The sequence below is a fragment of the Spea bombifrons genome, chromosome 2 (assembly GCF_027358695.1).
Source record: "Spea bombifrons isolate aSpeBom1 chromosome 2, aSpeBom1.2.pri, whole genome shotgun sequence".
NCBI lineage: Eukaryota > Metazoa > Chordata > Amphibia > Anura > Pelobatidae > Spea > Spea bombifrons.
This window is the reverse complement of record NC_071088.1, coordinates 11,197,571-11,223,006: the sequence shown is the minus strand read 5'-3', so window position 1 is coordinate 11,223,006 and position 25,436 is coordinate 11,197,571. Positions and strand designations below refer to the sequence as shown.

The window sequence follows — 25,436 nt, the reverse complement described above, 5'->3', positions numbered from 1 at the left end:
TGAATAGGCATTTCTATAGGTCAATGACTGAGATCATGCTACTGGCACTGGGGTATCCTGGCCTAGGTGAACTCGACCAAGCCTAGGGCGGCAGGTACAGGGGGCAGCAGCCCCTCTGCCACATAACAGGGAGCCTGATCACCCTTTTGGGTGACGAGGCTCCCTATAACGTCACTACTGTATGGGCCCGTTAAAGTGGACATTACTGATCTCCCCAACTGGCCCATTAACAATACAGAGGGCCACTGTAGGTAAATACGCCACTGAGTACTGGGACAAAATTCTTCAAGAAGTGAAAATGAAACGCAAAGCATTTAGTACAATCATAAAAAGTTTTCTTTTAAGAAGCGGTTACGCTTTGAGATGCTCACTTCCTGCACCATGTGGTGTGTTTTCCCGGTGAGCTGGTTGCCGGCAGTATCCATAACACACTGTCGGTTTCTTACTTGGGATCATCAAGTTGACACCGGCTTATTCAGTTTAACGGCACTCGGCACTGGAACAGTCTGAGATGCTAACAAACGGGAAACCGGGATATCTGCAGGCAGCTTCATATTCCATGCATCAACAGATGCATATCTCTCTGCTCATGTGAAATAGCCAAGGACATACTAATATGTCTTAATGGTTGTTTTGGCCACTTATTTTTATGATGTAATAGTATGTCCTGAGGTCACCAAGGGGTTGTGTGTTCTCAATGATAAAATGCAGGGTTTGGAAAAGTGATAGATTCACTTTAAACTCTAACTCTAAAGATACTCTGTTTTATTCCTACTGTATAATTCTGCTGTCAGTGATGATATAATGGCCAGGTCAGCCTTTCACTGCTGAGACATTGTATTAAAACTTTCTGTCCGTAACCCTGGTTTTAAGTGTAAACAGTCCTAGGAACTTGGAGCTGACAATAGAGCGGTTTAGTTCAGCTGATCTCCACTGTTTTACGTTATAGAAAAGACAAAGGCTTTGTGGAGGATGGCGTTGGCGTTGATGTATTGCTACTTTTTATTGCTTCTAGCTGGAACATTTAACCATAAATGGTCTATTCACCAAGGTCCATATTGACTTGTGCATTTGGATTTTGCCTTGGATATTTTATATAGATATTACCAAATTGTCCAACTCCCAAACTATCCAGCTGCTCTCTGGGTGGTTTTTCGGGAACCTGTTTGGAGGCTCGCTTATGCTCAAAAGCAGCTGAGCTTGGAACATAGTGAATAGTAGGGAAAGATAGGATCAGGTGGAGTTTACCGTAGATGTCACGGCTTCATGAGTTGACTAACTGACTAGGATGTCACTGGACATATTCCTCCCTCTGCAATAACAGATGCCTTTCCAAGTGTGACAATGAGCATATTCACTATTTACTTTTGGTGAGTTTTGGTGAGCTGAAATATTTTAGCTCACCAACTATTCTCTATGAAGGGCAAACTCCGGAGTTTCCTCTGCATGAATAGTTGTATCTACATAATGCTTATTTAATGCGGTGAGAAGAAATATTTACCTTTACTCAAACTATTTAGTGGATAATCCCTAGTGCTCTTTTATTGCATGGTGCAAGTGATCAAAACATGGATTGTCCACTCATTTTCACATCTCTGCAGACAGACCCCTCTCAAAGCCACACCCCTCTGAAAGCTACACCCCTGAGGTTCCCAGAGACTGACAAACAGTTGTTGGGAAGTGCAATAATATGGAGGAGAACCTGTAATTAAAGTGATAGCAAAGAGTAAATACGGCGCACACACATTTATTAATAACTAAGAGTTATAAACTATAGAGACAAATGTTTGATGTTTATTTGATTCTTACAATATGACTGCCCTGATGGAATGTTTGTTTTCTTCTTGACAGAGGTGATTCTCTCTTGTAAATACAGACTGGAAAAGGAGCAAACTGTGAGGTTGGAATGGAAGAAAGTGAGCTATAATGGCGATATCTCCTTCGTCTACTTTAATAAATCACTGGCTGGTAATTTTGTTATTGTTCTTTATCTATATAAATATATTATTATATAATATATTATATAATTATAATATATTATATAATATGATATAATACGTTTGTTTGCCTCTTTACATTTTAAGTAGCTGCTCTGTGTAAGTAGACTGTTGTCTCCTGCATCCGCTTGCAGTTTCCGTAGCTAAAATGCGAAATCCACCTGTAATCGACCTTATTGGTAATTTCTGGCAGTATGTCCACCTTTACAGAGCCACAAAACTAATGTAAAATGTTGCAGATTTGTGTCTTTTTCCTAAATACAAAGTTTTCACTCCTCCTTTCTATCTTCGGACCCCCCGTGTCCACCCACGGGGGGTTCTGTGCCCTCTTGGGCTGAAAGGCTTAGCGATGTTTATCGGTATGTGAAGCATGTCGGTTGCGGACTGCTATTCAAGTACAAGGCTTTTTAAAGCAGCGGTAAAAATAACTACAAATATCTGAAGGGAATGAGAACCTACAGACATAGACGTAAATACAGAGTCCAGAACCACATGTCTAAAGCTGCATTAGTCAATCTGTGGCCCCATTGTGGGTGTTTGGCTCAAGCACCTAGCAGCCTGTTGACTGTGGCTGATGAGAGTTGTAGCTCAACATTCACAAAGGGCTTTAGGCTGATCAATAAAGCATTTGTTTGAAATTTGCCGTATAATATTTGTTTACAAGCATTTTTACATGATGCAAATTACCTAGGGGGCATGTGAATCCAGGATCACATACATGCTGTCTTAATGTTAGCGGGAAGTTAATAAAAACTAAATCTAATCATCCCGAAGAGATGAGCCCTAGGGCATAATCCGAGGAACCAATATTTGTCATATTGCCCCATTTGGAAAAAGTAAGCTCTGGTGCAAATTTCTGAATGTGGAGCGAGAGCATTCTGTTGGTTTCCATGGCAGTTGCTCCAAATATAGAACTTTGCACTAGAATTTCCCTATATAAATACGACCCGTCATTTAACAAATCTTTGCGTTTTGAAGGGTTTCACATCAAAAATAAAGCAAAGCTCCACGTGTTACTACGTTCATGAAGTGCATAGAGATTTATTTGACATATAAAGAGCCATTTTTATCAGAATCAATCAATCTGTGGGACACAAATATGAGAAAAAAAATTTATATAACCTTTATTACAAAATTGGAATTAAAATGTCGTCCATGTTAGGGGGTTATGTAACACCCCACTTATATAATGTGCTTTTGTCACCACGGAGACCAGTGGAATGGTGCTGTCAGTAGCAATATTAGTTGCTATGGTGATTAGACTGCTTTTGAACCTTTGTACCAGAATCCCCTTTTTATATACATATGCCCCGGTGTTTATTTCCTTGCGCTGTGCAGGTGGTGCGTGTAACGTCGTTGTCTGTATTATTTGGGTCTCCAGGTAATTTGCAGACGCGAGCAGAGATGATGGATTCCAGTATCAGGATTAGAAACGTAACCAGATCCGATTCTGGAAAGTATCGCTGTGAAGTTAGCGCTCCTCAAGACAAGAAAAACTTTCAGGAAATTTTAATAGAGTTAAATATTTTAGGTAAGTGAAGGTTCTCACAAGTCATATTACTTTGATTGTCTTTCCTCGTTGTGCCAATAATTGACTTTTATTGTGCTCCATCATTTGTAAAATTAGTGGAGACGATTTGAAAACATTGACCCCCCCAAACATTTTATTAAACACAAATGCTGCATCGCCTCTTCTTCATCGCCAACCTCTATGCCCATACCCGGGAGATCTCCTTGCAGGATGGAGTATGAGGTCCCGCTGACATTGGTGGGTGGTCTCGGTGTCGTGGTGGGACACACAACATTTTTGGAGGGGAAGTGGGTGACCCGGGGATTCTGCACAGTGACCCCGAGACCCGGAGAAGCAGCATTTCACCCAGATGCCAATGCCTCTTATAGAATCTTATTCACCGGTCCCTCTCTGATACTCCCTGGTAGTTTTTAAATACCGCCAATAAATCCTCTCATTTGAGGAAAGTTAAAGAAACCATTCATTTTATTGCATATGATAGCTGCGCCAGGGTCTGCCAGGGCCAATTTGTGAAATAGATTTCTAATTAAACTTTAAAACTAGCGCCACAAGCCTGTTACACAATCCTCGGGGCCCGCTGGTGCGATAAAACTATCAGGAGTGATCCTCAGAAGTGTGGATTATGACAGTAGGTGTCCCTGGCAAACGCTCGGGTTAACCCTTGCAGGTGTTTATTGAATCATCCCATTTGTAGATAATGGCACGCTAGCGTCTGTTTTATATGACAGGATTTATAATCCCACAAAAATATTTGGAAGCGCGTCTGTTTATATTCCTCCCGCTGGCAGGTTTTCCCTTGTTTTTCATCCAAGGAGAATATCCAGACATTTCTAGGTTCAGGCTCTAAATGAAAATCCTCTTCAGAAGGGTAACATGTAAAGAAAATACCTTTGTCAGAGGATTAACGCACAAACCTAGAGATTCTGTTTGTACAATAAGCAGCAGTTACCTCCTCCAGACATATGATTCTGTTCGGCTTACTATGGCCAAGTGATGAATGCTGCTTTCTGTGTTTATATCCAATATGATTGATTAAAAAAAAACATTGTTGAAAGGAAAAAAATGCTGATTTTGTAATCATGTTGGTTTTCGGTGGGACTTCTTGTTGTCCAGATAGCATTGAGCCCTCTATAACCCACACTTCCCAGAATTTTCACTTTACACCTGTTCTAGAATTCCATCTTGTCGTAATTCCCAGAATGTTGACGTGTTCTAGAATGTCAGTTTGTCTCACTTTTAGAATTTCCACGTGCATTTCTAGAATTCTAGTGTCTATCACACGTCTTCTGTCTAGAACTATATCCAGAATTCTTCTATCATTTTAAATCATTTTATTTACATTCTAAATTTCCTGCCCCCCTCACTCCCTACAATTTTCATACATTCTAGAATTCTAGCTCACCTCATTTCATTGATTTTTTTACATGCATTCCAGAATTCTAGCTCAACTAATATTCTAGAATTCTAGCTCAATGCATTTAATTGATTTTATACACGCATTCTACAATTTTAGCTCATATCATTTCCTAGAATTTGTACATGAATTCCAGAAGTCTAGCTTGTCACGCTTTATAGAATTCACACACAGTTCCAGTTTGCCTCGTTTTCTATAATTTGGACGAAGTTCTAGAATTACAGCCTGTTTCATTTCTTATAATTTTCACACTTACTAAAATTTCAAAATGTTCACTATACTTACAAGAATTTCAGCTAGTCGTATATAAATTTTATAGAGTTCTTTATATAAAAAAAAAAGAAATATACAGATAAAAATAAAGACAAACACAAACAAAAGCTGGAGGTTTTATGGTCTAAAAGAAGTTTTAAGAACATCCAGAGTTCTGTCCCTAATCCAGCACGTTATGTTCTTGACGTGGTAGCTTCCTTCCTTCTACGCTCGAGTTTAGCAGCTTCCTGTGTATCAAAGTAACTTAATGAAGACAGGCAGGTTGCCCAGATCAGCCAAGTTAAAAAAAATAGAAATGCTGATCTGAATAAAGTTATTGTCTGCATCTCAGGCACGTGAGCGGTTCCATGTAATTGTCACGTTAGTTTGTATGGGAACACAGACAGGCGTGTTGAAATGTAAGCGTGTCCACGTTAGCCGCAGGAAGAGCTTACAGGCAGTGCTGATTTTCAGGGTCACTCCAGGTTGCTAACCGGGGTCCTTTTAACACAAGCTTAGAAGGAATACTTTTGAAGGTCATCAGGGTTTTTCCTAAGGCATATCTGACGCTTTATGTCTGCTCCTCAGCATGCATCAGACCTTAGTACATCACACAGTAAGCCAATGGGAAACCCAAATCTACCATCTTTTTACCTAATGCACTTTTTGTCTAGAAAATACCCCCTCTTACAAGTTTGGATGTGTGTATATATATATATATATATATATATATATATATATACACGGTATATACTGACCTAGGCCCAGCAGGGCAACGGAATTAGAAAAAAAGTGTATTTACTAAACTGTGGGTTGTGCAACCAGGATTTAAAAAATTCAACGTTTTCACCTGTTGTGGGTTTTAAAGAGTGTAGCAATGTTTTATCTCAGATATTTTCTCCGGGCGTCATTCCCAAGAGGGAAACACAAGGTTTTAATAATATGTTTATAGCTTTCTGTGCCAGAATTCCAAATGACTGCTTTCGCATGGCTGATGGCTTGAAAGAAGAAACATCCTATTAAAGATATAATAATATTTTAACATATATGGCCCCCTTTACTTTTAATTAAAACAACTCTATATTTTGATATTGTGCTCCCTGAGACCCTTGCTGTTATTCATAACACGCTTTTATGATATTCCTGTGAAATCTGGGGAAGAAAATATGTGAATAATGCGAATGTTTTCTTTTTAATCAGTGGCACCAAGCGTACCCGTGTGTGATATTCCCAGCTCAGCAATGAGCGGCACTGTGGTGGAACTAAAATGTAAAGAAAGCGAAGGCTACCCAGCTTCACAATACAAGTGGTATAAGAACGGAGTGCTCTTGGATCATCCAGGCCCGAATTCCAAGGCTGCAAATATATCCTATAGAGTGAACGAAAAGACTGGAACTCTGGTAAGTGGTCTGGTAGTTACAGAATGTGTTTCCATTACTAGAGGAACGTATGAGGCATGTGTCATTTGTCTGAACCATGATAGAATTCACAAGCTATACTGGGAAGGTTCATGAATGTCAGGCATTGGTTCTGAGCTGAGAATGGGCAATCTTTGGCGTCTTGCCTGGTCATGGATTGAACCGTCCCCAACTCTATTCTGAGCCGCTGAGAGAAGGGATTAAAGTGTTCCTCGTTCCAGTAGGGTGTTCCTAGGAGGAGGGATCTGGATAGTCCTTTATCTGTTCTAAGAGCCTGGCTAAAGCCATCAGAGATTGCCACATTTGGGCAAGATGTTCTTCAGGAGGGAAGGTCTAGAGCTTTAAAGATCTCCCTTCTAGATTAAGCTGTTTAATGGAGGAATCAGAATGCTTAATATTCTGGCTGGATGACCCTACAAGGAAAGACCTAGGTTATTTATAATCATGCCCTATTTTTGGAAGTTGAGTGACATGTTCAGACAGAATCTTCTGAATTTTTGTAGAATGTTCAGAGGAGAAATTCATATCCATACTAATCTTTTAAGGAAGAATGACTCGATTCATCTCGATTCAACCAATATAAACCCAACTTCAAAAAAAGGAGCCCTAGGGTCACTTTCACTACAAGATAGAATGTCCTGATATTATAATTCTGGGCCCTGAAGCTTTGTGTCTTTTACTTGCAATTCCATATATAGCCACCAGGATCTAGAGTAAACGGCTGTGGGAAGGACTTCAGTGTTTTCTTCATGTGTTTGTATTCTTTCCTTTTTTGTTAAACTAGTATGGGTGAGACTGGATGGTACACATTGAGCATGTTGCTTACAAATATGCTTTAAGCTGCTTTATTACTCCCCACCTGGCTGGAATTGCCCCCCTGGGCTCAATGCTGCCAACCCTCCCTTGAGTAGGCGCCAGTAGTGTTTTGTTTGGAAGAGCTGAGTTAGCTTTGCGCATGATACTTTAAAATAGGCTTACTGGTTGAAACGTTCGACACACAAAAAAAGTGCATCATGCGGCGTTGCAGTGATAATAATGCAAGCAGCAAAGCCTATAGAGTTAATTAACGGGGTCTCCCATGCTGAATGCTGAGAAACGGACACCGTAAAGCCTTGTAAGCTTTTGCACTTTTATCTTTCAATACAAAAGAACTGTTTATTGTGTCCTGACAGCGGAACAGTTCGATACTTTGTAGTTTTACAGTCATTTTTCTTCTTTTTACTTACATTTTTACTTGCTCGGCAACCAGCGATTCCTGTGGATTTTGTCTGCTTACACGCAGGAAAGCACACAGTGTGTGGTATATTACGGCTGTTCTGTGCTGCAAACCTTTTATGGTTCACCAAGATCTACAGTAATACACAGCAGTGTTAGCACGGGATATACACAGGCAGCATTGTGAATAGCGTGGAGGGGAGGAATAAATGTAAGATTATGTTTGTTATTGGAACAACTAAACCAAAAAAAGTGTTGAAAATTAATAATTATTTAGCGTTGGATGTGTTCCATTTTTAAAAGCTTTGTGACTGGCTCCAGTATTTGTTCAAAAAATCTGGAGTACGTTATGCCCACGACACAGGGAGTTTAAAAAAAAACTCACACACATAGAGAACTTTGTGTGCAAAAACCGAATTTTATTGTTTTTAAAGCTGTAAAGCAAAATGCATTTTATAGAAAGCAGGTGATAAAAGGGACAGAGGGACAAATAAAAAAAATTGACATCTAGGATTTGAATCCTGATCGCGGTGACTTTGACAATGGCCAAATTGTGATGGCAAGACGGGTGGGTCAGAGCATCTCCAAAACTGCATCTCTTGTGGGGTGTTCCCGGTGTGCAGCGTTCAGTACCTATCAAAAGTAGTTGAAGGAAGGAAGCGCGGTGAACCAGCGACAGGGTCGTAGGCGGCCAAGGCTCATTGATGCACATGGGGGGGCGAATGCTGGCCCATTTGGCCCACATCCAACAGTAGCTCAAATTTTTTGAAAAAGTTAATGCTGGTCCCGATAGAAAGGTGTCAGAACACACAGAGCATCGCAGTTTTTTTGTGTATGGGGCTGCGTAGCCACAGAGCCTCCAGGGTACCCATGCTGACCCCTTTCCACCTACAATGGGCAAGTGAGCGTAAGAACTGGACCACGAAGCAATGGAAGAAGGTGGCTGGTCTGGTGAATCCCGTTTTCTTTTACATCACGTGGATGGCTGAGTACGTTGTTTACATGGCACCAGGATGCATCCATGGAGGCCGCACCTCACAATTTACAGGAGTTAAAGGATCTGCTGCTAACATCTTGGTGCCGGATACCACAGCACACCTTCAGAGGTCTAGTGAAGTCCATGCCTTGACGGGTCAGGGCTGTTTTGGGGGCAAAAGGAGGGCCCACACAATATTAGGCAGGTGGTCGTGCTGATCAGTGTATGGTAAACCTATTTTAAATGTAAGGTAAACCCAAGTAGGAACGTTAATAGAGATTTAATGCCAGACTGTGAGTTCCGAATGACTTACTAAATATACTGTTTGTCTGTATCAGCCAGTAAATTACAGATAACTGACTCCATGCATTCAGAGAGCTGCGGATTTAATTAACATAAGGACATATTGATCCAGTATTGTTCAGACTGTGCTAACTGCAGCCGGCGTGCATAACAATGCCTGTTTCTTTTGCCAGCAATTCAATACCGTCACAAAAGACGACTCCGGAGAGTACTACTGCGAAGCCAACAACAGCATCGGAAAGGCACAGAGGTGCATTGCCAAGAAAATGCAAGTGGGTGAGTGATCTGAGCGGGTTAAATGAAGCACGTGCAGCTTCTATGGATGGCAATGACAGAGGTGGATAGGCAGTAACAACATGCGCCGTTGGCAGTCTGTAAAGAGACAGTAACCGCCTGACATTCCACATGCTGGAGATTAAAACTCACATCGTCCTCAGCCAAGCTATTCTGTAAAGTGCTGATGCAGGTGCCTCCTGTTTCTTTAAGAAAAAACATAAATGTACAGTTATTGTGTTCACTTACTGCCACGCATCATGCGATATTCATAGGTTTCTGCCTATTTTAATCAAAAGTTAGGATGGACAACCTAACATACCTGGGGAATTTCCTGACAGTGACATATAGGGTCTGTGCCTAAAGGAGCAACCGTGTGTCGCGAGGAATCACATGTTCCATTAATTCACGTTTCATGTCAGCCCATGTAAAGTGCTGCCCCCTGCAGTACGTGGGATGTATAATCACATCATAATCAATAATATGTGTTTTTCAACAATTTTTCCCTAGGGGCAGATTGTCCCATTAGGACCAGAGTCCCTGCGCCCTTCTTTCCTCCACAGGTGTCCATCCTTTCTAAAAGTTCAGAATGTTTTGCACATACGAGTGCTTTCACGGTGTTCTACAGGCCTGAATTACATTTAGATAAAACAGCAAGGCAAAGAGACATTGTGTTTATGAATTAAATGATGTAAACAAATGTAATGCTATGTAAGAATGTCTTAAAAAATAGGAGACAAATATTCTTGCTTGGGGTGCCATTTGGTCTAGGACTGGCCTCACTGACTTCCATGGGCCACTTGGGTATGAGGAATGTTTTTATAAATGAAATTAAATGTGTTATATGAAAATGTAAATGTGTTACATGGAAGTTACGTTCCCAGGCGTTGTGTATGTATTTCAAGATGTCCTCCTTACAATGTTGTTTTGTTGTTTAACGCAGATGACTTGAACATCCCCGGGATCATTGCAGCCACGGTTATCGTTGCTCTTGTTATATTGCTTTGTGGATGCGGGGTGTTCTTTGCACACAAGAGAGGCTACTTTTCGAGTAAGTAAAGAAATGTGATATCGTTCATAAAGCCACGGAGCTGTCCGCTTTGTTTGCACTTATCAGATGGGGCAGATCAGGAGTGAGAACTTTGAAATTGGAATAGGGGGTAACCAGCTGTAAACTTTTGGAAAAAAAACTTACGTCAGTAAACTAGTTCACATCCCAAAATAACCAAAACACGCTCTTAAAGAACAACAATAGTTTATTGCATCAAGATCAAAGACAACAAAAGAGCATACACTCAGCTTCAGGTTACTTCGGCGACAATGTGGGGGAAGCCTTTGTCGGCATCAGCCAACGCCTGCGATGGAGAGTCCACCACACACCAGCAGGACACGACGACATAGTCCCACGTTCCAGCAGAGCTTCAAATGAACAACTGGGCAACAGGCCGTTTTATTACTCTCAGAAGAGGGAGGTGATATTCTTATCCGAATGGACAGTGGTCTAAAATCCAGCAAGCGATGTGCGCAGACACTAACAGAACAGCAAGGAGAAAGCACGGCTGCATGAACACTAAGTAGCCATAGAAAAGCAATGTAAAAAAACATATTTTAGAGGAGCATTTGATCTACAGATAAAGGGTTGCAAGCCTCCAAATTCACCATGACCCAAGTCTTATGGAGCTTCACTCTCCGTTCTCCACCATAGTCCTCTCGGCCTCTCTCTTTTATTGCCACCCCCTATGCATATCGCATTTTGAAATTATTTTCATTTCTTTCGGTTGATTGACGCATGAACATATCCGCAACGCATCTGTCATCGCCATCTATTCAAAGTTGAGTCTAATCAAAATGGGTCTCGTCCATAATTCACAGGGACAAAATATAGTCCCAGGGAGGCGCGATGAGCACTGTTAATCGTGGAAATGTTCCAAAGTTAAATTTAGTTGCAGATACCGTTACCCGGAGAATGGGGAGCGGCCAGTAATATTAATAGTAGTGGCAAGTAACATTTCTCTGATTCTGTTTCCATGTGACTTGCCTTGTAATAGAACTGAAAAATTGTACTTATGTCCGCAATGGCTGTGGGCTGGTAGGCTGACATTGGATAGGTTTGATGACTGCGGCAATCATATAGTTATAATTTAGCCTTTAGTTGTAAATCTGCTTTAAGCAATAAAACTACTGGGTCATTTACCGGTGAAATCTCCATAGCTGCCCGTTTCTGCATCTATAAGGACTTTGAAGGAGGAACCAGTAGGCATAGAAAGTTTTGGGATACATTAATGATCACAGAATCTTGGAAGGTAGACCAAACAAGTTCAGGATATTTGAGGAAGAACCAGTAGACACAGGACTTAGGTTCTCGTATTTCACCTCGTCTAATAGAAGAACTGCATGGAGACTGGCGGAAATTTGCAACCCGACTGATATTTTTCCGACCAAACCAGGAAAATACAGTAAATACGTGTATAAACAAATGACGGGGGTCATCGGTTTGTTTAACAGTTAGGTCTGCTTTCCATAAATAACAAGTGAACACCCTAGGAAACAGAGCCGGTGCCAAGCTGCACACAAAGACAGGAAAGCAGGGGGTAGTCGTACTAACCGCAGTCAATGGGCATTAGGCGTGTTTAGTGTGGGGAGGACGAGGCTCGAGGAAACGGCTGTACACAGACACAGCGGGTATTATCCAGGCTACGCAGTGTGCGACAACTCGAGAGAAAGACACTCAAAACTTTGCAGGGCAAGAAAATGCCTGCTGCCCCCCCCCAACTCTCTAAAACACCTTTCTAAAAGCAAAGAGAAAGGTTTGGGGCTGGAGTTCAGCATTATGTTGATGATAATTTCCTGCACACTTACGGATGTCCCAAGCATCACCCGGGAATCTCTAGCTGGACTCCGGGGAAGGGCGCTAATAATCTTAAACCCTAAAAGCACTGGGTTGTCCCAAAGAAACCAGAAATAAAATTAAGATTCTATCAGGAACTAGCAAGGAACACATTTTAGGACTTCACACAGCCTCGTTGGACGTCTGGTTCCTCAACAGGTGATGGCAGAGCTGTCATACTCATGCGTCTGACGCTATAAGATAAGTGAATTCATTGGGTCAGTTAAGAAGTTGCTTAGTGAGTGCTTGCGCATCCTTCCCGTGCTTACACCCTGCTGCTGTCGAGCTGACCCGAGTGGAGTTTTGAGTTGAGTTGAGTCCCAACTTGGACTTTAGTGAATAGGATAGTAAATTATCCTGTTTTCTTTTAAAGTTCTGGATACGTGTCTAGTGTTATTTATAAAGAGCAATTAGCAGGGGCATGGCATTGGTTGTTTTGGTGATTGCCCGACGTTTACTACCACTTAATACCCCCCAGTCCCAAATTAACACGTTATTAGACGTCATAAACCTTATAAATAGGGGGCTGGTGGACACCGTATGCGGCACACATTATCCTGGCCCCTTTTTTCAATTGTTTTGTCTGAAACACCATCTGTACGTAGATAACACTAAGCAGACAATGGCCACATGGAATGGAAGGATTGTTCTATTGTGTTATTCAGTAGTTAAAATCTTTCAAAATCTTTCAACGCTCACTTTTTAAGGCTGATTGTCCCTCTTATTAATAGTAAGTTTGGACAAGTGTTTCAAAAAAGCACGTTTTTATAAATAGTGGTAGTTGTTGCTTTTTATATGAACCCAATGTATATATAGTATTTGCTATATTATGCATACAGTATTGTTACAGGTTACAATTATAGGATTAATAATATTACTTATTTTTTTATTATTTGTAATTATATATATAATTTATTTATATATTTAATATATATATATATTTAATATATATAATTAATAATAAATATGTTTAATGTTGTTTAAGAATATGTAATCTTAAAGATTGATAAATGTTATTTTTATTTTAAAACATTACTCTTTCTTTTGTGAAACTTTTTAATTTACACCACAGTATAAACCAGCTGCTTTGTGCAATTGGGATTTCAAGCCAAACATCACCAGCAGAACAAATAGAACATTTTTAATCTAATATGTATCGTTACATATTACATCAACATAATCTATGATGCCCCCTTCCTCTTCCCTTATTGGTCTAACCAAATGTTTTTATTATGTCACCAATGGGATGGCGGAAGCCAGATAACAATTCTCTTTCCACCTAATGAACGCTGCAAAGCAATAGAAAAACATTTAGTAAAAATATCATTTATTTGTTCAGACGTGCAAACATCTATGAAATCCAACCGAAAACACCTCTTCACGCCTGCCTTCGTTTCAAAAAAGTGTTTTTTCTGTATAAACAGGACTGCCTTTTTTATTGTTATTCATAGGCTTTTCAAAGGTAATATTTTCACAATCTTTAAAAATAATAATCTAAATACCTGGAAACTACTAAACTTTTACCATAATCTATACATTATTTCAAATTTACATTAAACACTACCTGGCACGCCGTGTCATTAGGACATAAAACTGCATTTTACCTACGGATCTTGTTAGATTGGGTGGTAATTATAATCTCAATAACACAATCCAGAATTAACCTGATGTAGCCCAGAGCCTGTCAGTCTAGATATAGACATTGGCTCACAAAACCCAACAGCAGTTTAGGTTTAGGAGGATCTGTGATGGATTGAGCTGGGCGAGTTGGTAGCCATTGGTATCTACAGTGTAAAGTGTTCAATGTGTTGAAGTGTCCAGCGTGTTCACCAATTTGTAATAATTCCTGTGTTTTTGTTTTCTTTTCTTCTGTAGGAGGAAAGCCATCAGAGTAAGTAACCATTTATTCACTCTAATAATACAACCCAAACTTGCATTAAAGGGGCAAAGAAGAACTAACTTCATTAAGTTATGTTCACGTTATATAGTGACTGATATTTTCAAACAAGAGTCACAAGTTATAAGATAATAGAAGAACTGTGACACTGACAGACCCCCCCCTCCTTTAAGACAGACAAATGGAGCTATAATTACCACCAGTCATTGTCGCCTAGCACAACCATGATCATCCAGAGCAGTAGCGTGCAATTTAGGCAGGCTATATATTTATTTTTCTGGCTATATATTTATTTTTCTGGTTTTATATGCTTTTACTTCCCTTTGCAAGGCTTGATTGGGTGCACATAGTCGTTGAAAGTCTTTTTATTTGTAAACCCATGAAAATGGGGCTCCCTCTGCTGGCAGCACTAGTGAATGACACCCAATACATGTAAACTTTTTCTCTGAAACAATCCAAAATTGTTGTTTTTTTTTGTTTCCTGTTGAAGATGTATTTCCTGACTGACAATTTCTGCAAGCAGGCAATGCCAGGCACCCTAAGAATAGAGCTTCTAACTTCTAATATGCAAATCGCCTTCTCAAATAATTTGGGACATTGAAAAACTAAGAAGCCCAAATTATTTTTAAGTTTATTGGCACTTTTAAGCATAAATGTGCATATATTTATAAGTGCGTGCATATTCTTCTATTGTACTGGAATATAGTATTAAGAAAATGTTTTTCTCTTTTATCCTCAGGAAAGAAAGATCCGATAAGTATACATCCAAAAGTGAAAGTGTAAGTGTGGAATTCATTAAAATTGTTATATTTTTTCTATGTATTTAAACGTAGTTGCTTGCTTGTTCTTGAGGGTTTGGATCTCTCCCCCATGTTATTCTTGTAACTAAAAGTGCTTTCAGATTCGTACAAACCTGACTTTTAACTAAATTTACCAAATTTTGTTAATTCATAGTTCTTTCTCATAGTCTCTCACGCTCTCTCATACTCTCTCACGCTCTCGCTCTCATACTCTCTCACGCTCTCGCTCTCATACTCTCTCACGCTCTCGCTCTCATACTCTCTCACGCTCTCTCTCAATGTCTCCCTACCTTTTCCGCCAACCACATCCGTGTCCCAGTCTATGTTTCCGCAGCTCAGCTTCTTCTCTTGCTACTCCTTGTTCTTCTTTCTTGGTCCCCTTCTCCCCGCTATCGGCTCCATTAACCTGGCCTCCTCTGCACACACCCTTTCCCCCGACTGAAGGAATGGGGTAGAGGCTGTCCCTGTGGGCCGTGCCGTGGCTCTGCCCTTTTGTGGAAGTACTCCACCAGGCCAAAATAATGCAGAGAAAAATAAGTGTTTCCGCACCTTTCTATCTCCTGGTTAACGGAGCAGATAGCTGGGAGAAGCTGGGGGAGAGTGACTGAGGGTGAGTGGCAATGAACTTTGTTTCCTTATTTTGTCCAAACTAAAAGGGCTAGAAACAAAATTTATTGTCCAAAAACAAAAATTCTACTGCACAATTCTACTGCATCCCCATAGAATAGTACCAGGAACGGTACAATTCAATTCACTGGAGAAACCATTTGTTATGTTAGTGTATCTAGGCACAAACCACCCCCCTGTATTAAGAGGAACTTAATGTTTACTATGAAGATCCTCCATTTAGCTGAACGCAGGCAAAAGCTTGCCCGGTGGGTCATAATGTCCCCATGGGTTATACAGACAGGTGAAATCCTTCTATTGTAAACACTGTTTTGTATAGTATTATGAAAGTGATGACAGCATTTGTTTCTTCTTCTACAGGACTTCAAGCACACAAAGTCTTTTGTCATATGAACACACAGGCGAGGTGGCCATTTTAACCACTTCCTATGCATTTCGCTTTCATGAATAACAGACTTGAAAACAGATGTCTATTTTTACATGAGATTAAACCAATGATATCGTGAAGAAAATATCAATTAGTTCAAAGAAAAAAAAAAACCCAGTGTTCTTAACACCAAATATCTGCTCTGTATAGAGTCAGGAATCTGACTCGCATTCAAAGACTTGGGTCAGTCTACTGGAAGAGCCCAAGAAAAGGCCAAGAGGTTTTCTACACACAGCGTTCCAGTGCTGGTTAATGTCGGCCATTGAGGGGAAACTCTTCTGAATAATGTGGATTATCTCGGTTATCCATAACGCAACCTTAAGTGGCCTTGTACAGCTTTCAGTATCAGTCTTTGCATGTTTGAAATCCGTTGAATGTTTTATTTGCTATAATCATTGAAACACATTTCCTAGTTCTACGAATTCCTAAACCAATATGCCTGCCTTTGTCCAATTAGACTTATAGAGGTGTATATGGTTATGGACACAAAAGTGTGTAGGGGGGGGGTTAGCCATATGGAAACCTTGTTAGTGATGGAAGGGAAGAAGGCTTCAAATGAGAAAATATGGCCATACAGGATAATTGTCATACCATGGCCCCTATTGTTGGGTTCATCCATACATACAATGTGGTGTACCATGTCTGCCAATCACCGGGTAAGGCCGGGTTAGGATCTACCATTTTAAACCTCAGCTAGACCAAGCACCAAGAAGAGTGTTACTTCAAGGAAGCCATTTTGTTAACACTCATACATCTTAATAGCAATGCTTGTCTAGAAAAAAACAACACTTCATATACAGTTTACTTTAGTAAAGTAATCAACGCTATAAAAATATTCACATGGCAGCAGCATTTGATCCATTCCCCCTTGTCAATTCTCATCCATTCGTTGGTAAGCATCATGGCATCTAGTCAACAGAAGCAGAAGCGTTAGAAGTTATATTTTTGTATTTTAGTGTATATGTCTCGCAAGCTGCACCACATTTACACATGTAGTCCTTGAATGCAGGTGGATATTTAACAAGCCCCTGTGGCCAACTATTCGATTGTGGTGTGGTCCTTGGAACTTAGTTTTTCCTTAATACTGTATGTCACATCTTTTATGAAGTAATTTTGATTTATGTTTTGGATTAGAGGTTTTAAAAAAAGCGATGGTCAATAACAAGAGGAGGTAAGCTATACGACCAAAAGTATGTGGACTCCCCTCCTAATTATTGAGTTCAGGTGTGTCAGTGGCCATCTCCATAGACAAACATTGGCCAGGTTTGCCACAAGTCAGTTTGCCAAAACGAAGACATTGTAGATAACTGTGTGCTTCAAGCTTTGTGGCACCAATGTGGAGAAGGCCCATTCCTGTTCCAGCATGACCGTCCATAGAGACAGTTTGACGAGTTCAGTGTGGAGAACCTCGAGTGGCCCGCACAGAACCCTGTCCTTGACCAGATTGAACACCCTTGGGATGAATTGGATCCCAGACTGCAAGCCAATCCTTGTCATCTAACACCAGTGTCTGACCTCAACACTCCAAAATCAGGAAAGCCAGAACAGTGAAAGCTGTTATAGCCAAGCAGGAGGGGGGAACTCCATTTTAATGCCCATGGCTTTAGTATGTGATGTCCAACAAACTATATGGCTGCGATGGTTGGATATCCACATAACATTTGGTCATACAGTGTAGACATCGATTAGAAATGTTCTTTCAAATTCCACTTTAGAATTAAATTTAATGTTATATTTTTATTGGGAGGGTCATGGTATTTATAGTTTGATTATTTTTTTGTAGTTCATGAATATTTGGTAGAGGTTCTTTGGAGTTGCAGTCCGGCTCAGCCGGCCAGTAGGCTGGGATACGCAGTCCAGATTTTACTACGACACTGTCAAAGTAAATCAAGTAAAATAAACTATTGTTTTAAGGCAGCTCATAATTTCTCATTGACATCCGCAGTGCCTGATTTGTGTCATTGTGCCTTAATTTCCATATCAGAGAATGTATTTTTTAACGTTTATTATGTAATTGTTTTTTTGTTTACATCATTATATCCATAGCATTGCGAATGACCGGTTTGATGCAATGCTGTCGATACGTATTGAAAAAGCTGGAGCCAAGTAGCTGTTTTTGTAGTAGCGGTCTCGCAGAAGCTTTAGTGTTGCTCTCAAGTGTGGCATGAGACATCCTTGCACTCTTCCCCTATTATGGCATCTTTTAGAGCGAACCTGTCTTTCAAACGCTGTCCTATCGATTTCCTGACAAGTGTATTCTTGTCTTACCAGCCGATGCCATTCACAGTAATTCATTTGAATAGAATTTCATCTTGATGATGTCAAAACCAAATTATTTTAGAATAATAATCCTTTTAACACAAGATAGATAGTGTTTTTTTTTCTTTCTATGTGCATACATAACTACAGGCAGGTGTATACCCGACTTAACTGTGCTAAAGCAGTGATGTATCCTTGAAATAGGTCTCTAGATAATAGGACATGCTCTAAGGGCAGCCTTAACCCTAAAAATCACCTTTTGGGTGACAGGTTCGCTTTAAATATGATTCCTTTAAAAATGTGCACGCTTGTAAAATAATGTACATTGAGTAGTTAAGAAATAGCACTTTTGATCTATGTATAGTATTTAACATTTGTATGTAGGATAATAAAACATATTTGAAAAATCAGTGTTGTGTTGGTATGCGTTTACAAGTTTTCGTTTATAGGGTTTTATATATATATATATATATATATATATATATATATATATATATATATATATATTCAAAGAAATATAAGGTTATTTCTTGTTAGTAACAATTTTACTAGTCTGGTTTGGGAATTCATATTTAGCTAAAAGTTCTTGCACTCAGAATTCAATATTTCCCTGTATTTCTTGATAAAAAGTAATACCGATTGATTTAAGATAGGACCGCTCCTGGAATCTGTTTAAATTTAGGTTTGACACTATTTCCCCGGTCCAAGATCCTAGGGCCTAAGGGACTTTTATCTCTAGCTAACTTGATTTGTCTGTTGCTACATAATGTTGACCGATACCGTATAAAATCTCCTGAACAACCTCAGTAATGGATCAGCAGATACATATTGAATACAAAGGGACAGTACTGCCCCCTAACAATAATACCTTATATCAAAAGCCAACGCTTATACTAAATCACGTGTGCTACAAACGGGAATTTGCAAATGGTCCAGTCCGTAATCCCCCCCCCCAACGCCCCAATCAAAACCATATTTAGAAACGGCCGAAGGGGCGAGGAGGGACTCTTGCTACAGGTACAGAATACCATTTAAGTTGCGTTGTGCTGCCACAAGGGATGAAGGATCATCAAAAAAGACATATGACCTACTTATAGATAAGGCCCAACTTTACTGGGAGGCTCTCTGCAACTTTGCTGTCATGGATTCATATTTACTTAACCCTCTAGCCATCACATACACTAACACATATAATAGCTGAGTGGCCGATTAAATTATCATTTTCCCCCCTATGCAAGTGCATGGAGGGAACTCAATGGGAGGCCATTCCTGCCAGGGGCTGCTTCAACATGCAGCACTTTAGGAGGTGAATACTTTGTATTAAAATACTAAGTACTTTGCATATGCATTCTTTGTTAGTGGTGCAGCATGGAACATCTTTATTATATACAAGCCATATCGCTGCTCTGCGTCTGTAGCACTCATCGCAGAACAGCAATGGATTGCATATCTGGCTCTCACCCTTCTTCCTGAAACACACTCGTTTATGTATTCTTGTATCACAAATTTCACCCTCCATGCACTTTCCTAGGTATGGAACGGCCGTGCAAGGCGTTGAAGCTGTAAATCTAAAGCAGAGATTAGCATTTATCCCGTGGTGAAGATATGCAGAGGCCGAGCATAGTGCAGACTATACAATGCTGATGCTACACATAGCTTACTATTCCTATCTGACAGCTCGAAGCTCTGGCATCGCATTTACTCCCTGCTTTGGTTGGTGTAAAAATTCAAGTTTAAATCCCATCAAAGTGAAGATTATAGTACACATGGCATCCTAATGTCTAAATGCAGCACGCTGGGCTGGAGATAGCTGCGCACTTAATGATGGTCAGAGTTCTCCGACTTCTATTTCTTTCTCTTCGAAAAATGAAACATATTACACTGCGTTAAATATCATATAGAGTTTTTGGAAAGCCTCACGGACAAAAATAACCCGTCTTCAAGAATCAACTTTGACAAACTGTGGCTTTCCTGGCGCTCCGGGATACTTGTTATGATTCTGACATGCAACGTTTGCTGCATTTTAACCAAAGCAGACGGCAACTAAACAAACAGTTATATGTAAGAAAGCAGATCAAATACATTTGTAATTTATATCTACCACAAGTATACAAATTTACAAACCCCTATGTATTTCGCTATAATGGGGCCTGGGCAGACCTCTTTATATTACATATATAACAATACATTGCCATGCAATCATGTAAAATCCTAAATACGGCAAACCTCCCTTAATGTGCCTTATACATAAACTACAAGCAAATGTCTAAAACTATACATTATACACGTGTGTCTGTGTGCGCTGCATGTGCTTGCGTAATATTAACATTCAGTAAATTTAAGACATTTTATACTAATAAATAAAAGGCTCATATTTCACCCTCGTCCTGAGAATTTATTTCAGAAAGTCAGTAACATTATTTGACCATATATCGCTGAACCTGCCGCTACAGCAAAGTACGCCAAACTTGACGAGCCCTATCTAATCCTGACTTGGTTGTATTGCTTACCATAGAGCTGCGGCATTGCACTAGTTTTAAACTTTTTAAGACTGCAACATACAACCCTTGTTTGGACCCTATAAATGAGGTGAAGACCACACACACCATGAGGCACCATTAATAACCACATGCCCATCAGGAACACGCTTCCCTTTTGGATAAAAGAATCAACTTTGAGAACAACATTTGCACTTAGGCATCCTTTTTTCTTGCCTTTAACCAACTACAATAACTTTTTACAGTCTTCCTATTATACCTAATAAAATAGCGTGTAGAGTCGTGAGTTGTACTTATATTCTCATGTCAGGAGGATGGGGGAAGTGATACTAAATATGTAAAGTATTCTTATAAGGAGGCAACTCAACTCCGAACCCAATAGGAGGCACAAGGCTGGAGGTTAGCAGAGATGGAACACTCATCTCTATTAACCATATTTTAGTCCTACGAGGCTGTAGTGATATTTGTTTCCTTGTGTTGCCAAAGTATGCCCCCTGCTGGCACCCAGCAGCCCATGCAATACCACAAAGCAGGACAAGAAGTCCCACCGGAGCAAATTCAACCAACTGATGGTTATTTTTGAGCAACGTAGACAAGAAGATATCCTAACCAGTTGCTACAATGAAAATAGAAGGAGAAAGAAAACGCGAGAAATAAAGCACACAGTTTTTAAATAGCAGCGTTTCATGAACAGTTTTGCAATAAACACAGATTAAAATGTAATCATTTCTGAAGGAACTTTATTGTACAGATGAAGTGACCGCATTGGTAAAGTAGATCAAAATGCTTTATTAAGTTACCAGTGAATGGAACGCAACATAAACACAGGAACCTGGTGACATTTCCTCGCTTGGCCAAGATAGAAACTTATTTTTGAGCGTCTTCAAATTTAGGTTCTGAAAGCAAAAGCATAACATACAGTGACTGGTCTGTATCTCAACATATCTAAACACTGTAAATTTGCCTTTATCAACATATTAATTCCCAGAATCAAAGCACTTTTACAAATAAACTGGCATTTAGACTTTAACTATAAATATTTTATTTCAACATAACGACACAACAAAACCGCAAAAATATTAAAAGATCACGGTTCTCCACTGGGAGGTCCGCTGGCACTGAAATGTACACGAAAAAAACAAATAATATCCACAGTGGGGCTTTGTGTCATAGAACACATAGACCTCGACACACATGGAAACCTAAGAAAGGACATTCCACACGAAACCAGCTTTTCAGAGCACCTTTTAAGGTTGATGATCAGTCTATGGACTCGCTTACCTTCAAATTTAAATTTTGGGAACTGAGTCAGGTCTCCTCCACCGTATAACCTTTGAAGTTTGCTAATGTCTTCATTAAGATCTTTCTGATACTCGGTACCGGCATCAACAGGGCCACCAGCTTTCCTTTAATAACAAACATCGGAATAAATTAGGTAACGTCAAGGTGATATTGTGAGAGGCAGACATAGATATAATAAAATTAAAAAAAACATGTGGATGGGTAGAGGCATCCAGAAGAATTCTTCTAGGTTTCATTACTGCTCTTGCCCCTCCTATAAAGTGAAGAATCTTACCTTTCAATCTGACCCTAATCATAACTATGTAACCAGTAGGTAGTGAAGGTGGCGTATCTCATTAAAATCTGCTTTTGGCGGGGGGAGTATAACTCTTTGAATTGCATGTGAGTTACTGTGGAAAATCCTCACGCGTGTACAAGTCTGTCCTGGTGTTTTATGTCGTACGAAACGCATTAATACTTCATTATGTATTAATCACAGGCGTCACAAAGGTGCACCAAGATCATAAAAGGCCCATTCATCCTGTTCTAGAGATGATCTGTACCTCTCCGACATCTCCAAGCACGGGCATTTAATAACATTTATTGTGATTAAACAGCTTCTCTTTTGATTCTTCTTATTAAAAGACACTTTGGGACAATTATTTCTGTTTGTATATTAATATACAGGATCTGCATTTTTAAGTATATATTTTTATATTTACTTAACTGGGTGAGCTTTTTATTTACGTTTGATAAATTGATGATAGGGGTATTTCGGATATGGGATTTCCAGACTATTTTTAGAGCTCCGGAACACTACTTGATTGTCTATTTAGTTAGGGACTATATTAATTAAGCAAACGTGAGCAACATGGAACAATTACTCAAATTGCTGGCATTTTCAAGTTATGTTCTTCTAACTCATCCTGAAGCAACTAGGACACAACAAACAATGCAATAAAATTAATGTAATCGAGAAATCCTCGTGAAAGACAGAGCTTTTGATGAGGTTAGCTTAGATCACGTAAGAAAGTTTTACTTTACCAAAGAGGTAGTAGATAAACAGAATAGCTTTCAAGCAGAAGCGGTAGAGGCCTATACTTCATGCATGGAGTAGGCATGATGTGACCCTAAGTCCAAGACCAGACAGAGGACCGAGTAAAGTTTGAGTCCTTGAATGACTCCTTACAGCATAAATGGGCAGACTAGATGGGCAGAATGGTTCATAACTGCCATCAAATTACCTTTCTATGAAATCAGGACAGGAGTAGGTTTTTTTCAACCGCTAATGAATTATGACTCCCATTATTCTTGACTGGCCTGCTTTTATATACAATTTGTGAATTCAGTACAGAAAATGTGTTTTTTTCCTGCAGATATCAACATAAGGAGAAAAACTTGCAGACCGGTGAAAGTGTGGCCAGCCTCCCTTCAGTAGCGGGAGAGGCTCATACAGCGAGGGGGTTATAACATCTATGTTTCTATAACTGCTGTCTAGCCCGAGAAATTACTTACTGGCTCTTTGTGTTGTATTCTCTTATCTTTTCCACAAATATCTTTTGGACGGGATCCAACTCCTTGGTTTTGTTGAATGCAATCGCTGTCAACCCAATATTCCTACGGAGATGGACAGAGACTGCAGACCGGAGGACAGAGGACAAACGGAACAAACGCTGGACAACCATGGTTATATCTAGGGGGGAAAAAAAAAAGACTTTTCTAAATGCCCTTCACACACGCATTATATATATATATATATATATATATATATATATATATATATATATATATATATGCACACATATACATATATAGCAATTGCCTTTCATCTGTCACAGTTAGTGAGGGACAACGCATACTCCTGTCACAAGATCTCCTATTCAGGCAACAGCATTGTCCATATATTTGCCAGGAAAAAGTTACATCCATCCCACCTTCAGCATCTAATACTAAAAGGTATATATATATTGGCCCTTTATTGTAAATAGGGTAGTGCACTTACTCAGAGAGGTGAACTCAGTTATGTATAGAATTGATATATATATATATATATATATATATATATATATACACACACATATATATATATATATACATATATACATACATGTATACACACTATATAGTGTAAGACTACCATACAGGACCGAGTACATCTCTCCAAGAACAAACACATTTCCCCATTTACAGCGAGGGGTTTAAACCGAAATTGCAAACCCTCCTGGGATAAATAAAAACATTTTAGAAAACTGCCGGTTTTATAAAGAACATTTGACTCTTTGGTAACACATGAGTTAAAAACTTGGTAATGGGGTGATCCGTTTCCCAAAACCAGCCAGATAAACAAATATGCCCGCAGTCGCCAAAAACGACCCCTCAAGGTGCTGCACAGAGACGAAGACGGACTAGCTGTCATCTCCCCGCGTTATACGGCGGCCGGGCCTGAGCGCTTCATTGTAGAAGCTCCCTATAACCCTGCCCGGTTTCCCCGCTACTGGACCACCGCTATCGGTCCTTGCACTCCCCGTGCTCCGGCACCGGCTCAGCTGCGGGCTCACCTCTTTCCCGGGACACAGCGAAGCGGTCACCTTGCTCTGGTGTCACAGATTGCAGTCTCGCTGTGATGACGACACACGAGGAGGATGCCGGGAGAGCCCCGCCCCTCACTGGCTTACGGCACGCGACGAGCGAAATAAAGCAGACGTCGCATCCTTCTGTCTTTAATGCTCCCTGAGGTGTGAGGAAGGATGTGTAGGTTATACTAACTAATTGTCTGCTTCTTAAACCTCCCATCTACTGGATACAGAGGAGGATCGGCTAGATTGTGTTTAATATACATTTAATAGTCTTTCTTCTGCACCTTCCATTGGTCATTTATAGTGTAGAATTACATACCTCCCAATTGTCCTTCAGGATGGACAGTCCCTCTTTTGAGGGTATGAAGGGTATCACAGGGTTCTGCATCCAGAGAAGTTACTAGAATGTGTATAGAAACAGCAGACATTGTGTTTGTGAATGAAATGGTGGAAATAAAATACATTCTTCTAAATGTCTTACTCTGCTGCATAAATAACTAGCTAAATATACATATAAACACACGCTCACTGGCCACTTTATTAAGTACATCTGTTCAATTGCTTGTTAACACAAATAGCTAATCATCAATCACATGGCAGCAGCTCTATGCATTTGGGCATGTAGACATGGTCAAGACAACTTGCTGAAGTTCAAATGGTGCATTAGAATGGGGAAGAAAGGGGATTTAAGTGACTTTGAACGCGGCATGGCTGTTGGTGCGAGACGTTTACAGAGAACGATCCAAAAAAGAAACTATCCAGTGAGCAGCAGTTGTGTGGAAGAAAATGCCTTGTCAGAGGAGAA

General features: G+C 39.9%; 2 protein-coding genes across 2 annotated transcripts in view; one reads left to right on the top strand and one right to left on the bottom strand.

Annotated features, from left to right (window-relative positions):
• The window catches only part of JAM2 (junctional adhesion molecule 2), a 43,395-nt gene extending 27,283 nt beyond the window's left edge, over nucleotides 1–16,112 (top strand). The window contains exons 3-10 of the mRNA XM_053457004.1: nucleotides 1,852–1,968; nucleotides 3,379–3,528; nucleotides 6,395–6,594; nucleotides 9,280–9,382; nucleotides 10,323–10,430; nucleotides 14,142–14,157; nucleotides 14,903–14,942; nucleotides 15,951–16,112. Coding sequence (XP_053312979.1) covers nucleotides 1,852–1,968; nucleotides 3,379–3,528; nucleotides 6,395–6,594; nucleotides 9,280–9,382; nucleotides 10,323–10,430; nucleotides 14,142–14,157; nucleotides 14,903–14,942; nucleotides 15,951–15,983 — 767 coding nt within the window. The 3' untranslated portion in view covers nucleotides 15,984–16,112. The remainder of the gene's footprint in view (nucleotides 1–1,851; nucleotides 1,969–3,378; nucleotides 3,529–6,394; nucleotides 6,595–9,279; nucleotides 9,383–10,322; nucleotides 10,431–14,141; nucleotides 14,158–14,902; nucleotides 14,943–15,950) is intronic.
• A 5,385-nt stretch (nucleotides 16,113–21,497) lies between these two features.
• On the bottom strand, nucleotides 21,498–24,724 carry ATP5PF (ATP synthase peripheral stalk subunit F6). The gene is made up of 4 exons (XM_053454280.1): nucleotides 24,614–24,724; nucleotides 23,571–23,748; nucleotides 22,056–22,180; nucleotides 21,498–21,670 (listed from the first exon to the last, which is right to left on the bottom strand). Exons 2-4 carry the CDS (start codon nucleotides 23,738–23,740, stop codon nucleotides 21,642–21,644), a joined length of 324 nt encoding a protein of 107 aa, XP_053310255.1. The 5' UTR covers nucleotides 23,741–23,748; nucleotides 24,614–24,724; the 3' UTR covers nucleotides 21,498–21,641.
• Between the last annotated feature and the right edge of the window lie 712 nt (nucleotides 24,725–25,436).